The 16547-nt window shown below is 51.2% G+C and overlaps 1 protein-coding gene across 9 annotated transcripts in view; it reads right to left on the minus strand.

Moving 5' to 3' along the window:
• The window catches only part of OTOF (otoferlin), a 112374-nt gene that overhangs the window by 28283 nt on the left and 67544 nt on the right, over nt 1–16547 (minus strand). For all 9 annotated transcript variants that reach the window (XM_075750240.1, XM_075750239.1, XM_075750238.1 and 6 more), the window contains 14 exons: nt 14220–14346; nt 13859–13913; nt 12524–12655; nt 12006–12068; nt 11075–11159; nt 9414–9573; nt 8257–8443; nt 7731–7917; nt 6851–7074; nt 5710–5818; nt 5164–5347; nt 2065–2185; nt 1294–1394; nt 753–843 (listed from right to left, as the gene is read on the minus strand). In XM_075750240.1, the coding sequence (XP_075606355.1) occupies nt 753–843; nt 1294–1394; nt 2065–2185; nt 5164–5347; nt 5710–5818; nt 6851–7074; nt 7731–7917; nt 8257–8443; nt 9414–9573; nt 11075–11159; nt 12006–12068; nt 12524–12655; nt 13859–13913; nt 14220–14346 (1826 nt within the window). The remainder of the gene's footprint in view (nt 1–752; nt 844–1293; nt 1395–2064; nt 2186–5163; nt 5348–5709; nt 5819–6850; nt 7075–7730; nt 7918–8256; nt 8444–9413; nt 9574–11074; nt 11160–12005; nt 12069–12523; nt 12656–13858; nt 13914–14219; nt 14347–16547) is intronic.

A 16547-nucleotide genomic window follows, 5' to 3' on the forward strand; every position in this document is an offset into this window, starting at 1 on the left:
GATGCCTTAATCCCACCATGTGCATCCTGGTGATGGTACTTCTGACACCCATTCATCAACCTTGGCAGGATGCAGGGAGGGCCCCTGACAGCGCAGAGACGACTGTCCCAGCGGAAGGTACGCAGGACAGAGAGGTGTCAGCTGTGCTTAGGGCATTTTGGGGTGGCTTCAAGCTTGGTGTTAAGGATAGTGTCTCCCTTTCTGCTGACCCTGCTGTAATTCAGCACCTCACAGTGCAGAAAAGGGGATGTGGAGGCTTTCACATGTTAAAATTCGTCACTCTCCAGTATGCAGCTGGCTACTGAAGCTGATGTCCTTGGCTGCGCCAGCTGGATAAGCCACCCACTCTTTGTACATCTCTTTTGCACATCCAACCCCTTTGCAAGTTGCTGGGCTACCAGCCCCAAACATCTAAGCCATATCTGCCCCTGGAGCAGCTGTGCTCTGCAGGGTTCCCCATAACTACTCCTGCCCCCTTTCCTCAGCTGTTTGACAGCAATGCAGCTCCGCCTCTGTACCCCTGGATGTCTTTCCAAGGAAAAGCAGAGTGCGGTGGAGGGGAGGCAGCAGCATGGACCCAAGTGCCACCTGGGACCCAACTCTTGAGCTCTGCTTTGCAGAAATAAACCCCAAACCCTCGATCCACAGAGACTGGAAATCAGCATGCCTAAGGACCAAAGTTCCCCACTGCATCGATAAGGTCCAGCCCCCATTCATGAATCCTCCTCCCCGCCTGGCTGAATCCCACTTACCAGCTCCCGCATGCAGGACTTGAGTCTCTCCCGGTCCAGCCTCGTGCGGGAAGAGTGGTGCTGGTCCTTGTCAGCCAAGGTCACGAAGCGCCTGTTGGAAAAGGTTGGCAGCATGAATCCCGTGGGCTCTCCTCAAGGAGCCATGGCTGGATGGACCTCTGCCAGCAGCAGGACACATCACTGGAGGGAAATGCCCTTGTCTCCCCCTAATCTGCAACGCAATATCACGGCCAAGTGACCTGTTTGCACCCAATGCCAAGCGTCACACATGGGGTGTAGGTGCTGATCAGGTACCAGCCTGTGGAGGCCACAAGGTTGGGGCTTTCACCACTGGTTTGGAGTCTTTGGGGTGCAGATGTAAGCACCACCTCACCCATGCTCCAAGCCAGAAGGCAGCTGATACGGCATTCTGCCAACGTGATGAAATGCTTGCCCATCATCCAGAGCATAAGGCAAGGTGAGTTTACACTCACAACCTTGCCTGTAACCCCGCAGAGAGCAGAGGTCTGCAATGTGCCACCTTTGTCCATCTTTTACTCACAAGCACCCATTGCTCAGCTCCTCCAGGACTCCTCGGAGCCGGCGCTCTGGATGTGGCTTCTCCGTCTTGATCATTTCCTGCACGTCGTTGAGCCCTTCCTCCTGCAGCGGTGATGGGGGAAGCAATGAGGGGGCGGTGGGGCAGAGTCCCATGGTGGGGCAAGGTCCCCCCTGAGGTCCAACCTTGCATAGAGCATCCCTGTGGGGGCTGCCAGTGGGAAAAATCTGCTGCTCCTCCAGACCTGTTGGCCTCAGGGCTCAGGTCTGGCACGTACTTGGCTGCAGGGACCTGGCTCCAGGTGATGGGAATGGCTCCACTGACTGCCATGAGGCTAGCTGGCCAAGGTCTACACCATCTTGGCTGGACCTGCCAGGCTCTCCCTTTGCAGATCCTGCTGTGACTCTGCACACGTGGAGCTGTCACAAAGGCTCCTTGGGAATTAGCTGAGACTATTAAGGTGTCTCTGCCAGACAAGTGGTTCACCCCTGCAGTCCAGGCAGGCAAAGCCTCCCTACTCCTGCTCCCTTTGGTGGGGACACCTGGGTCTGACCCACAGAAAATTCAATGAGCTCGATTTGGACATTCAAATTGCAGAGCATTTAGCACTGGGAAACTCCCCCCTTTCTGGCACGTTTGCTAGTGGGTCCTTGCACTGTTCGTCCCTGCTTTGTGACAAGCTGCAGAGATGCACAGGGAGCCTGGATGTGCTTCACGCCAGCCCCAAACTGTCTTCCTCCCTCCCTCTCTCCCTCCCTCCCATGACGTACTGACCAGCTTGTCTGCGATCTTGTCCATGATGTTGGCATTATACAATCTGCGGCGCTGGTCCTGCCACCAGCTCTTTATATAGATGCAGGGTTTCTTCTCAAAGTACGGCAGGTGGAAGTAGTTCCTGCAAGAGGAGGCAGAAGAGATGCTCCGTGGTGGTAACGTTCCCAGCCCCTGTCCCATACCTCTCCTGAGGAGGCAACGCTGTGATGGAGAAGGGGGGTATATATGAGGTGAGGTGTGGGAAAGGGGGCGTGCTGAGGTGAATTGCACCCTGAAGGACAGAGGCTCCAGCTCTCCTAGCACCCTTCCCAACACCAGACCCAGGGTGGATGGGTGCAGTGCCCAGGGATTGCAAATTTACCATCTCAGACCTGTTGGCCCAGAGAGAAACCAGGGAAGCTCCCACTCCCACGACCTCATCCATAGCCCAGCAGAGATCAAACATCTCCAGCGAGGCAGCAGCAGGAAACCGAAGCCTCAACACCCTTTTCTGAACGCTGGTGAGCACCTCCTATAGTGCCCTGGCTTTCACAGCAGGCAGAGGTCTCTGCCCTTTGCACCGCTGACAGGTTTCCACGTGCTGGTGGGATGGAGTGGTAATAGCCGTGGTACAGTTAAAGGGAGGATGAGGCTGAAGAATGGGTTCATGCTTCTTGGATGCCTGAGGAGTGGCCATGAGCTGGGATCCATCCACTGCAGATCCTGCTGCACCTGGGATCACCCTGAGTTAAAAACCAGCTTCAGCTCATCCTTCCAAAGGCATGGGGGTATTTCCAGGGATCACCCCTCATCCTTCTGAAGCCATGGAGGTACTTCCAGCCAGAAGATGTCAGCAGAGACCCATGGCTGAGCGTGAGGTCTCCAGCACGATGGAGATGTGAGGGAGAGAGCATGAGAGGCAGAGCCCAGGGCACAGGCTCAAAAACCATCGCTGCTTCTCATCTCCATTCGGCATTCACCTTGACAAGGATTTGGTGAACAAGTGAGGGAACCCCAGGCAGACACTTTGAGTGCACATACCCTGAGTTCAGCATGGTTTGTTTCACTTCCCAATTGAATTAAGTCAGCCAGCTAATTCTATTAACATCTATCTACTGGTGTAACATGGTTAAAATCCACTTTAAGCATATCTCATCAGGTTAAATCCAATCAGCTTTCCTTAGTACTAGTCCTTTGTATTCAAATCCAGGCTGTGGCTGAGACACGTGTGCTGATCCCGTTCAGTTTGGGGCTTTCTGGTCCGGCTGCTTGGCACAGAAAGTACCCACGGAATCACACTTGCAGCTGTCTGGATTTCATTTGTATTGTAGGGTAACTGCTACCTGCACATCACAAATCAATTTGTAAAGCAGACACAAAAAAATTGTCTTAATTTACAGCTGGAGAAACTGAGGCAGAAGTGATTTGTGCATCTACAACCAGCTGTGCATCCATGGACCCAGGGTAGGACCCACTTTCCTGAGTCCTGGTTCAGTTAAACACCAGTAAGCACTGGGGACAGACTGACCAAAATGCTGCAAACTAGGGAGAGTGAGAGAAGTTTAAGTCTTTTACCCCAATCTCCTGCTTAACACATTCTCAAGAACTTTTCCCAGCAGTTTTTGCATCCTCTCCCCTCTGCGTGTCTGTGACCTTGCCTAGCTTTTAAGAAATGCACCTTGTCTTAGCACGCATTGCCCTCACTTCTGAAATCTATGCCTTATCTCTAGAGGGACCTTTCCCTTTCTCCACATGGTGCTCACGATGTTTTTACATGTTGGGCAGCTAGAGAAAGCACAGATGCCAAGCCCAGACCTCTCCTCCGTGATGTGCAGTACGAGGTTGTGCCACCAAGGGTGGCATTGATCCTGGGGAAGGACCTCTTTATAGACTGGTTTCCTAAACATACAAGACTTATATTTACAGCAGCAAACTTGGGTTTTTTTCAGTGTCCACCAATGACTTTTTCAATCCACTGGTTAACTTTGTCCCTATTTGCCGTAGGGGAAGAGCAATAAGGGTATGAGATAGCCTTGAGTTTTGGGTGCACATCTGGCCAGGTGGATGAAGGATGTCCTTTGTAGGGTAGCCTGGGAGGTGAATTCAGCCTTTATTGGACATCAGAGAATCCACATCAGTGCTCAGAATGGCAGGTGGGGGTTCAGCTGGCAGACTGTAGCATCTAAACCAAGGTATCTACACATGGTATCTAATCTCCCTTTACAGGGCATGGAGATCTGGTCCCCACTGCTGCTCCCAGGTCTGTTTGGCTGAATGATTCCAGGCCCCGTTGACAGCACTGACTTCACCTCTGCAGACAGCGGTGGGAGCTTGGACACCCACACAACCCCAGACTGGTTGGGGTGGGAAGGGACCTCTGGAGATCATCTAGTCCAACCCCCTGCTAGAGCAGGATCACCCACAGCAGGTCACACAGGATGGTGTCCAGGTGGGTTTGGAATCTCTCCAGAGAAGGAGACTCCACAACCTCTCTGGGCAGCCTGTCCCAGGGCTCGGTCACCCTCACAGGGAAGAAGTTTCTCCTCACGTTCAGATGGAACTTCCCATGTTCCAGTTTGTGCCCGTTGCCCCTTGTCCTGTCACTGGGCACCACTGAGAAGAGTCTGGCCCCGTCCTCTTGACCCCCACCCTTTAGATATTGGTAAGTGTGGATCAGATCCCCTCTCAGCCTTCTCTTCTCCAGGCTAACCAGCCCCAGCTCTCTCAGCCTTTCCTCATACCAGAGATGCTCCAGGCCCCTCCTCATCCTCGCAGCCCTCCGCTGGACTCTCCCCAGTAGTTCCCAGTCTGTCTGGAACTGGGGAGCCCAGAGCTGGACACACACAACTCCAGATGTGGCCTCAGCAGGGCAGAGCAGAGGGGGAGGAGAACCTCCCTCGACCTGCTGGCCATGCTCTTCTCCGTGCACCCCAGGACACCGTTGGCCGCCTTGGCCACGAGGGCACACTGCTGGCATTTCCTCATAAGAGAGATGCTCCAGTCCTCTAATCTTCCTTGTATTCCTTCCACCCAGCACATGTGGAACACCTCAGACCATGTCTGAATCAAGAGCCACATCTCTGCCCAGTGGCACTGCAGTGGCCAGGTGGGCACGCTTACCTGTCTGTGACCAGGGGCTTCACGGGTTGAGATGAAGAAACAGAGACCAGCTCTCCATCCTCATCACCTTCATCCTCACTTGAGTTCTGGAGCAGCTCGGACTCCTCCTCATCCCCATCCCCTCCCTCTTTCTTCCTCCGCAAGTTAGGTTTGGTCATGCCATCGATCTGGTTCCCATAGTTACCTCAAGAAAAAAATGTGAAATAAAGTCACAGGGTTGTAACTCCAATCGGGCTCAATCTCTTGGCTTTAATTCCTGTTGGGGAGAAGTTTTCTCTGCAGGAACCAGGGGGAACAGCAGAGTTCAACTCTCTGAAACCATGCCCAGGAATTATAAATTAGTGAAATAGAACCATAAATTATGATTTGGGGCCCTGAGTAGCTTGTGCTGGTAAAACAGTCATCACCTTCTCCCTAAACTGAGAGCCCTGCATGCTCTGGCACGTGTTGGTATGGAAAATGGGGAAGAAATCCTGCTCTCAGCCGTGGATCTTGTATTCCACACCAGGCATACTTCAAAAGCACCCTCCCCAAAAAACAACCAACCTATTGTAACTTCGAAGTTGATGGGTTTGTCACCAATCTTCCTGTCGATCATGGTAGCTTCCAGGAAGGCTCCAAAGAGAAAGAACTCCTCCATCTTCCCAGTGCAGTTCTGCAGGAGAAATCCCAGGGATCAGGGCTGAGGTCAGCCAGAGGGACAGCTCAGAGGACAGGTCCCCTTGGGCATAGGGGTGCATCACCTGGCACCTCTGAGCACCCTTCATGGGCTTTTTGAAGGTGAGACGTCACTGCTCGGGCTTTCAAGGGGACCATGAGGGTTTTCTCTCCCCCCAGCCTGAGCCATCTCTAGGCTCATTGCAGAGAGAGTTTAATTAAAGATTTTAGCTTAACTTTTAAATGTGCTGAGATCAGTTAGCCCTTGCACGTGAGGGACCGTCTAATGGACATTCAGGAACAGGAGCCTGAGCTCACCCATGAATTGAATTAATCAAAGCACACTGAACCATCTCCCTGGATGCTTTCAGAACTGGCATGGCTTTATTTCCAGGTGGCTCCATTTCCCCTGGAACTGAATTAAGGCACTTGTGAAGGAGAGCTTTCACATAGAGGGTGCATTGCCATCAGACTTCTCATTTCTGCTTCGCACCCTTGGCTCATACGGACTGACATATGTAGGCATCCCCAGGTAGGACCAGCCTGGATGTGTCTGTCTAGGCAGAGCACAGACAGCAGCCCTGCAGGCTTTACATGCCAGGACTAATACTGTGGGACTTCTCCTGTCAGGAAACAGCCGTTCAATTTCTCTGACCAGTTCTACCCTGCCAGAATCGGTTGGGAAATAGATTAGATTCTTGGCTTCTCTCTGAAATTCATCTTCAGGATAGGAGTGAGACAGCTGGCATTAGGAGATGGCTCTTTATCCTTGTCTAACTCCCAACTGGAGAAACATCTCAAAGTTTAGGATCTTCCTTCACTCAGATATTCCTTTTGCCCAGCACTCCTAAGAGAGGTGAACATTTGAACAATCTTAAAATCTGAAATCCTTGCAAGATTTGCTTTCATTGTGCTGAGAGGTCCAGAACATTTAGGGCCACACAAAATGAAATCCTCAGTTCGTGATACCAGAGATAATCAACCAAGAGAGACCAAACCACTGGCAGCTGTAGGGTTAGGGGCGACTTACATCGGCAACTGATGTAGCCTGCTCGACTTGCACCTCAGTGGAGCTGTTGATCTCCGGGTTGCTGGTGTCCAAGATCTCCACGGCAAGGCTCATCAAAAGCCTGGCTCGGAAAGAGACGCCTTCACCCAGACCCTCATTCAGCTCTTGGTGCTCGTCCATCAGGGTGTAGTTCCTAGTGGATCCATACATGTTCACCCACGCGGGGCCAAAGGTGGGCAGGAAGCCTGCAGTAGATCGGACACGCATGTAGGGAAGGGGATGTGCAAAGAGGAGGGCATGTCTTTGCCTCAGGGTACAATCTCACTCATGGATTGGCATCACTTTCCAGGTCTGTGCATGGTGATGCAGGCTTGAATATGCACGTGTGTGTGCATGGGAATGTGCATGGGAATGCAACCATACATGGAGGCAGTGACGGGGACTGCGCAGTGCACCAGCCCAAAGACAGAGGTGAGTCTCCTATTGAATGAGTCTCCCAATGTGAGAGTCAAGAAAAAAAAACCTCCCATTAGTTCCCTTTCTAGATCCATCTTTGGTTTCACATTGGTCCTGCCTGTGCATGCTGGTGTCTTCATGTGTGCGTGAATGAGGGAGCCTGTCAGATATTCATCCATTCATGGCAATGAATTTATGTTCTTGAGTGTCTTTGCTTTCCAGTGGTAGATTGGAGGCTTGGGATAGGGCTTAGTTTTCAAAGAGCCCATGCCCAGTGACCTTTGAAGACCACTGCAGTGAATCAAAGCCTCTCCAGCTGTTCCCCAAGAACTGGCCATCTCTAGGGGTGGGGAAGGAGTCTAGGCTATTTTGCTGACTCTCTGCCAAAGGTATGTCTCTCTACTGGGAAGAAGGTAGCTTAGTCTGACCGCCACCTTAGCTTTACCTTTGTCTCCTTCGTTAGAGATCTTCCGCAAATCAATGAAATGGGTACCAATGGCCACATCATTGACTTTGTCTGAGTCTCGGATCTGGATCTTTATCCGCTTGCACAATGGGGGGAACATTTCTGTGAAGACTATTTGCTCATTCCAGAGAGGCTCATAGCTGCTTTTTTGTATGGATGTCTTCCCCTGCCAAGTGGGAGGAGGTAGATGTTAGACAAGGGTTTGAGGTCCCAAGCCATCCCTCACAACCTGAACTGCTCACTTGCTAATGACCACCGAAACATGCATTCTGTCTTGTGACTCTCCTCTCCCAAGTAACAAGCTCCTTTCCTCAACTGGAGAGTGCTGCAAACCCATCACAGTCTGCACGAGAGAGGGGAAATGTAGCAAACAAGGTGGCTTTGCCCTGCATCTCAGCATCTACATGCCAGGACAACTGAGATCATCTCTGGCCACCTGTACAATGTCTGGTCCTGCTCATGTTACCTCCCAGGGTCACCCCGCTATCACATGCAACTTGCTCACCTTCTGCCCTGCAAAGACCACCTGCACGTAAGGGTCTACCAGGTCCTTGTTCTCCCCAATGAGAGCCTTCTTCACATTGGCCATGATGCTGGTGTTCATACGGGGCAGCCCCTCGGCTCGATAGATCTTGATGTAGAAACGAGCCCACTGCCTCTCTGGAGGAACTCCATCTGGGAGGAGGAGGTTCCTGCAACATCAACAGATAGGGCTGGAAACAGCTGCTGGGCCTGGCAGGTTTGTCAGGAGAGGCTTAACAAAGAGGGAGAAGCTGCCCTGTTTTCTGAGCACAGGCTCTGTAGAGGTGGAAAGACGACCGTTTCTGCAGCTGTACATTTTATTGGTCTTCTGTTTCTGCCTGTCCTCCTGTTTTGGGGTGGGGAGTGGCGGTTTTGGAAGCAAAAGCTTACAGGAGCCCGTTAGGTGCCCCTGGGACAATGTGCGTTCCACTAAAGGAATGTAATCATTCTTGTCAGTGGAGTCTAGAGGACAATTACACTCAGCCTAATTTTGGCATCTAAAGCACGCCAGATGAACAGGATGTTAGAAGAGCCTTTTTTCTTTATCAGGGTACAAGGGGAGCTGGGGTGATTATTTTTGGGGAGAATTGAACTCCATCAAATTTTTTTTCTTGGTGTATGTGGCTTTCCTCTTCTGGGGGAAGAAATGAGAGCCATGGGAGATACTGTGAACAAACCAATTTCTAGATGAATTGCTGGAGTTGTCCATGAAAAAGTGGGATAATATCACCACTACAGCATGGAACAATGGCCCAAAATAGTGGAGGTGGTGCCTTGAGCCCCTGGGTTCCCAGCAAGTCAAGAGAGCTGCATTGGTATTTTGTGACTTAGTCTGGGTTTCTGACTATGTGGTGAGATGCTGAGAGATAGACTTGAACGCCCAAGCTCAACAACCAGCAGATGGTCTGACCTGATAGAAATGATTGGTTTGTACTTGATACAACCTGGATTTGCACCAGTAATCTGCCACATGTTCTCTCTTGTCAGCAACTTATTTGGTGCCTCTGGTTTCATTCCACACGGTAAGTCTGTCAGCCTCATCCAGAAGTGATGCTGTCCTCATTGCACAATCCAAGGTGAAGTGACATGAAAAGTCACTCCCAAGGAAGGTTATGTGAAGCTGGCTCTGCAGATCCTTACCCTTCAATATCATCCTCGTCCGTCTCATTGGCTTTGTGTGGTGTCTTGATGTTGTCCCCTTTCCCTACCACAGCGATGTCACACTTCAGGTAACCTTTCAGCCCGGCGGTGAGATCCTCGGGGTCAGAAAGGATGGCCCATTTGTGGTAGAACTGGTGCTCTGGAAGCCAGGAGACAACACAGTCATTCCTCAGAATGAGACACAGCAATTACTGCAAGGACTAGAAAAGTCATTCCACTCGAGTGGGAGGACCTGCACACACACATAAGAAACATCTTCATGTGTGAGGCATTCAGACAGAAACCTCTGAAAAATTCATTAGAAAGATGTATCTATCTCATGTTAAAGACAGAGAAGCAATGGGATGAACTGTCTGAACGGGAGTGGAGTCTCCATCACTGGAAGTCACCATTCCTGCAGGTATTCACCATCTCTGGAGGTATTTAAAAGACGTGTAGATGTGGCGCTTAGGGACATGGTTTAGTGGTGGGCTTGGCAGGGTGAGGTTAACAGTTGGACTCAGTGATCTTAGGGGTCTTTACCAACCTAAATGATTCCATGATTCTAAGACTTTAAGGCCCCAAGTGCCTTTTGGACAGTGTTAGAAAGACTTCATCCTTCTGTGGAGCAGAGAACCAGACTAGACGCTCCCTAAAGGTCCCCCCAGCATCATCTGCTGACCATCCCTGAAGTGCAGACTCTGGAGGCTCCATTTGCATCGTAGCTCTCAGGCTTATTTACAGAGGCAGGGTGCTGCAATAGGTGTGACATAGGAGCAAGGAAAACCAAAAACCTGCAGGGATTTTGGAGTATCATTTCTGAAGGGGTGTTCACAGGTTCAGCTCCAGCACGCTGCGAGCACCGGGCCCTCAAAGAGACATTGTTGTCCTGTTTATCATCAGTGAGCAACACAACAGCAGCTCTAATCAACCTCTCCCTTTTTTTCATTGCACACCAGGCATCTTCCTTTCTTGGTTTAAATGCCAGCCACAGAGGGCAAGATCCAGCCCACGACCCTCTGCTGTAGGGAGGGCTGGTATCTTGCCTAAGCAAGTCACCTTCAGCTTCCTTCCTCAGCAGGTCGGTGGACAGAGACCAGCACACCCAGAGGGCACCTCAGCCTCTGGCAGTAGCACCATATTTCAGGATGGGAACAACAACCTTCTCCAGAGGTGTTGAGTGCTCTTTTCTGAGTGCAGAATAGGATACTAAATCACAGAATTATCAAATCCCTGACGGGTTTGGGTGGGCAGGGACCTCCCAGCCCACCCAGTGCCACCCCTGCCATGGGCAGGGACACCCTCCACTAGCCCAGGTTGCCCAAAGCCCCATCCAACCTGGCCTTGACCACTGCCAGGGAGCCAGGGGCAGCCACAGCTTCTCTGGGCACCCTCTGCCAGGGCCTCAGCACCCTCACAGGGAAAAAAAATTTCCTTATATCTAATCTAAATCTACCTTCTTTAAGTTTAAACCCATTACCCCTTGTCCTGTCACTACACTCCCTGATAAAGAGTCCAGCTTTCCTGTAGGCCCCAATACTAAAATTAAGTTAGATAAGCATCACCCAAGGAAACTAGCACCTGCCCGGCTACCTTGCAAGGACATTTATTCAATGGTGCAGGTAGGCACATGGGACTGGCTGCAAACAGCGTTTACATACCAGGTTGGGTATAAACAGTTCCAACATCCATCTTGAAGGAGCCTACCAAAGTCCCACTGCGCAAGAGGTTTTTTGAGTGGATCACCTGGAAATCGAGAGGGGAAAACAGGTCAGAGTTTTTTCCATGCCCTGGAAGCCATAAAGCTCTTTCCAGAGGTGTTCAGTGTCAGACAGGAAAGGAGCTGATATGTTTTCCTTGCTCTGTACAAGGAAACTAAGAGGCATGGTGGGGTTGGCAGCTCTTGCTTAGCAGTCTTGCAAGCAAGCGTGTACTTGGATTGAATAGAAAAAAAATGCAAAACATAAAAATAATCTTTGAAACAAGATGCAGACTTCCAGCCACTACGGTAACAAATGCTGGGACATTCAGCTGAAGGAAGGGTCTTTAAGATGCTTGAAATCTATGGTCTAATTCCCTTTGCGGGAGAAGTTGTACAGCCAGTCTGTGCATGGCAGAGATATGGATATTCCTAATTGGTGTGTTTTGGTCAGTGAATCTGCAAATCTTGCTCATCGCCCTCCTCTGTGGCTGTGGGGAGGGCTGCAGCCTCTGCTTTGCTCTCAGCATCTGCAGTCCTGAATTCCCACAATAGCTCTGCCACTCTCATGCCCCAGGAAATCATCGGGCAGGTCTTGCTTCTCCCCAAGCCTAAACACATCCCAAGACAGGTTTAATTTTCTGAAATAACAGACATCAGCCATGGAGGGAGATAGCGAATGCAGTGGAGCTGTGTGGCCCCAGCAGTGAAGGTCAGCGACAGAAAGAGAGATTGGGGGTCTGCAAAAGAGGGGAGGCTCGTAGGACCGAACACCTTGGCTCCTGTTGTGGGTCTCACGTCAAAGACCTTAAATCCATCCCCAGTGCACAGGTAAAACGGGCTGGTTTCTTTCAGAGCCCCACGAAAAGGACAATGCAACCATGCTCACTTACGGACAGCTTGATGATCTTGTCAAACATGACATCTGGGGGGACGTGGAAATCGAAGACGAAGTACTGAAAGGGAAAGAGCAGTCGTGAAGGCAGGAGAGCCGGGGTGGGCTCCTTTTGGATCGAAAGACAGTGTTACGGTGCACAGTGCAGCTGGAGAAGCTGTGGCTGCCTGGAAGAGCATCCTGGAGCACATGTCACAGCAGGGACGGATCTGTGTGAGCCCCAACACTGACAACATCTGCAGTGTGAGCAACTAGAAGGAAGCACTACTGGAAAAACTGAGAATAATTTAGCACAGATCAACTGAGTACACTTTTTACCATTTTGCAAAATACCAGAGGGCAAAGGCTTCATTTCTCCTTCTGCGTGGTTTGAGATTTCATCTTAATCCAATGAAAGGTGACAGAAGAAAAAAAACCAACAAAACCCGAGTGACAAGAAATTACATTTAATTGACTAACGGCAATGTAGACCCCAAGGAGTGGGTAGCTGTGAGCATCACCAAAGGACAGACCCACCTCATTGTAGTAAGGGCAATTGGTCGATTCCTTCATGGACGTGTATTTCTTTTCCTCTCCAACCTCCACACAGACCACGGGGTCCATGTTGAGTCCAACCAGCTGCCGGGCCTCGATGATAGTGATGCTGACCTGGGGAGAGGGATTTGTAGACTCACAGACTGGTTTGGGTGGGCAGGGACCCCACAGCCCATCCAGTGCCACCCCTGCCATGGGCAGGGACACCCTCCACTAGCCCAGGTTGCCCAAAGCCCCATCCAACCTGGCCTTGACCACTGCCAGGGAGCCAGGGGCAGCCACAGCTTCTCTGGGCACCCTGGGCCAGGGCCTCAGCACCCTCACAGGGAAGGATTGCTGCCTTCCATCCCATCTCCATCTCCCCTCCTGCAGCTTCAGGCCATGCCCCTTGTCCTATCACTCCATGCCTTGCAAACCTTCCCTCCACCCCTGCCCTGACCCACAGCAGCTCCTGGAGATGACTTTGCTGGGCACCATCCTTCATTAACACTTTGTCCCTGCCTCCCATCCCCTCTGCTCTCACAGACCGAGGTTTCCCAGGTCTGGGGCCTAAAAGATAAAGTTCTTTCCTCTTTATTCTCAGATGTTCCACAAAAGCCAGTTGTCAAAGGAGAGCAGACATTCGGAGGTCAGCCGGCCATGTACCTTGTTCATGAACCAGCCTAGTGCTGCCAAGCCTGTTATCCTCCAGAAATAAACCATTCCCCATTAACACCAACCTTGTGATCCTCCTGTTTGCAGTGGCCAAATCACTGGACCTTGTGTTCCTTCTGCCTCTTGCTTGCAATTTGTTTTGCACCTTCCCCCTCCTCTTTATGTTCTTTACGTTCCCCTCTCCTGAACCAAGCACACTCATTCTCTGTAAGCCTCACAATTTGGTCTGCAGCAGATGCTGCAAACGTTCTGCAATAAATCTCTAACAAAAATCTTTATTTCCATTGTTCTGAGATATCCCCAGGAATGTGTTGCTGTGCTGAGAGGCAAGGACATAAAGCTAAATCGCTGCTGAATCAGCACGACTTGGCGAAAATGGGAAGAGGAGCCAATTTATGAATCACACTGGCACCAACTAGTAAAAGAAAAGTGAGCAGCATGGGTCATGGCTTTCCAGGCCTCATACAATGGAGAGCAAAACCAGTTAATTACTTAGTCTCGAGTTTATCGAGACCATTTAAATGGCAGTTCTTGGGAAGCCGTGCTTTGTGAGTGCAGTGTGTTGAAACCCAGCACGAGCTTGTTCCCTGCAAAACGGTCCCCCCACCCCCGGGTTGTGACCCCCCGTGAGCTGAGGTTGGGGGGCACAACGTGGTCACCTACCTGGTAATCCATTGGCCTCCCAGCGCTCGGCTCCATTTTGATGTCAGGCTTGGACCTTTGGAGGGGCAGAAGAAACCTTCCGTCAAACCACAGATGGACTTGCTGCAAGCTGTGACGGAGCATTTGCAGGGTCACCCCTCGAAGCTCCTGCCCTCTTTGAGGAATATAAACCCTGGGGGCTGTGAAACACCACTCAACATTGGTGCTCTTTGTAGCAGGTCACATATTTCCAAAAAACTACCAGTTGCATGGGGCAATGTGATTTCCAACATACTCCAGGTCGGGGGGACACGCGGTTGTGAGGTGTCTGCCAGCGTGCTCTCACCTCCTGGCTTGCACAAGCTCAACATCTGGCCCTCACCTCTTGTTCGAGACATTGGTGGTAACAGCTGTGACAGAGGCCAAGGAGATTGTGTCTGGCTCCAGTCCGCCTCCCTGTCTCATGGCTTTTCGATCCAGGTCTTCTGCCTCCAAAACAGCAGGTTCATCTGCATAAAGGAGACAAAAGAAAGTCTCTTATTGTTTTCACTTGGTGAATAATTAAAAGTGAAGAGAAAGGTAACCAATACGTCCTATCAACCTCACCTGATAATGGGAAGAACAATGGTCACCAGGTCAGGTCACAGACAACCTGGTCTAAAAAGGGATTAAAAAAAGAGGTATTGCCTCCTGGGACACATTGTTCTGCCTGGGCACCATGCCTGTATATGGTTTTGTGATGGCAAAAAGAAAATGGAAAATGGCAAACACCCCAGAACTCAAGGGGTGAAAGAGCATTTGAACAAGTGCTGCAGCTCTAACTACCAGAAGAGCAGTTGCAAAGACAAACAACTGTCTAGGTTTGGGGTAGAGAGGTCTGAAAAAACAGGAGAAAGGCGTCATTTCCCAAGAAGAAAAATTGCTGCAGCGAGATCCCATCAGCAGTGAGAGACAGCTGTGTTGTCCACCGGTCTGTGTTTCTATTGGAAGAAGTTGCGGAGATACTGCGTTTCCTGCGCACAACCCGTGTGCGTGTCGTGCAAAGCAGCCATGATTGTATTGTGTTGGGTCAGAAACACCAGTACAGCTGTTGGGTCACTGGTTTGTTTTGGTGGCACAGCGGGGTAGCACCAAACCCACTGTACAGCACAGACATTGCTGCAGCAGAACAGGCTCCCTGTCTCTTTACTAACCTAGGCAAGCTCGTAGCTTGCTCGGAGAGATTGGCATGATCCAGGAGACCAGAAATCAGGTTTTTCACCATAGTCTGGTTTTGTGAGATAACATGGGCTTCAGCTGAAGTGAGGAAGATCTAGGCTGGATGTTAGGAAAATCTTTCCTGCTGCAGGTTGGTGGGGAAAGGGTGTCCTCATCCTCACTGGGAGTTTCTGAGATTGAGTCGGAGCCATACCAGCCAGGAAGGACCTCAGCAGATCTGATCCTCCCGCATGCGGGTGGGCGGACAGACTCGCACCTTCCCAGCTTGGTTTTTAGTGACTCAGTGGATCTGTTTGACCTGAGCAGGACCACCAGTCTGTATGGACATAAGGAGAGCAGATCGTGGTACAAGAGGGATGTTGACTTGGCCAACGTGGAGTTCCCCTCCAGATCCTGGGAGATCTGGGAAAAGACTTTTGCAATCATACACCTTGTGCTAGCACCTCATGCCGACGCTTGACCCTTGGGAAGCATGATGAGCACGGCGGCGTGTAGTCTGACAGAAGGATGCAACACAACCACTCCGTCCCATCACCAGCTGGCCAGACCAAGGGTAGGAATCACAACCGAGACAGCACTGAGGCTGAGAGAGGAGCGGGGTGTTAAGACAGCCAAGCCCTGGCAGGGTGCGTGAGAGCCAGAGGTACACGGACAACCGGGGAAGAAGCAACTGCCGTGTTAATATCAGCTGCCAGGGAGCGCAGGGAAGGAGGGGGAAAGTGGAAGCAGGAGCCCCGTGGCTGTGTGGCACTGACCATGCCATGCAATATAGCAGCTGCGTTGCAACCGTTCCCCTACCACGGGTAAATCCCCATCTGTGAAGACACTCCACTGTCTGACCGTGCACCCTGCTCCTGCCTTTGCATCCCAGCTGCTTTCCCCGTGGTCTTGCCTGATGCTTTAACCACGAGATGAACACCCAAGCACTGGGGAGAGAGGGATGCCACCCAGGTTTCACTGCCATGCCTTCCCACAGGCTGCCAGTGTCTTTCCCAGGCCAAATTCCCCTTTTCCTACCCTCAAACCTGGCAGAAAAACAGTGGAGATTTGCCCAGAAACAATATCTAAAGCAACGCTTTGTCCTTGCCCGCAAACATGCGTTCCCCCATTTCTTTGCCGTTGAAACCCAATCTTTGTGTCTGAATGGAAACAACAACAAATTTCCAATCGCTGACCCTCTTGTGCGTTTCCAGAAAGGCGTCCGATTTCAGCGGTGCCGAGCCCGGGGAACCGGCAGCCCCACAGCAGCTGAGCCCTTCCTCTCGCTGCGCTGCTGCTGCCGCACCGTGCACCCTGCAAGGCGCGAGGGCTAAATCCTGCTTTGCATCGTCACCTTTGCAAATCATCCCTAAAAATAAGCTGGAAGCTGCCTGCGTGACTGCCAGGTTTTGCCACAGTCGCACGAGGTGGGTGACATCTGGTCAAGCCTTCAGCGGGAGCCTCTCTCCATCAGTTCCTACTTCTCATTTCCCCATGGAGCCCCTCTCTCCAG

This window comes from Balearica regulorum, chromosome 3, assembly GCF_011004875.1.
Source record: "Balearica regulorum gibbericeps isolate bBalReg1 chromosome 3, bBalReg1.pri, whole genome shotgun sequence".
NCBI classification, from domain to species: Eukaryota; Metazoa; Chordata; class Aves; order Gruiformes; family Gruidae; genus Balearica; species Balearica regulorum.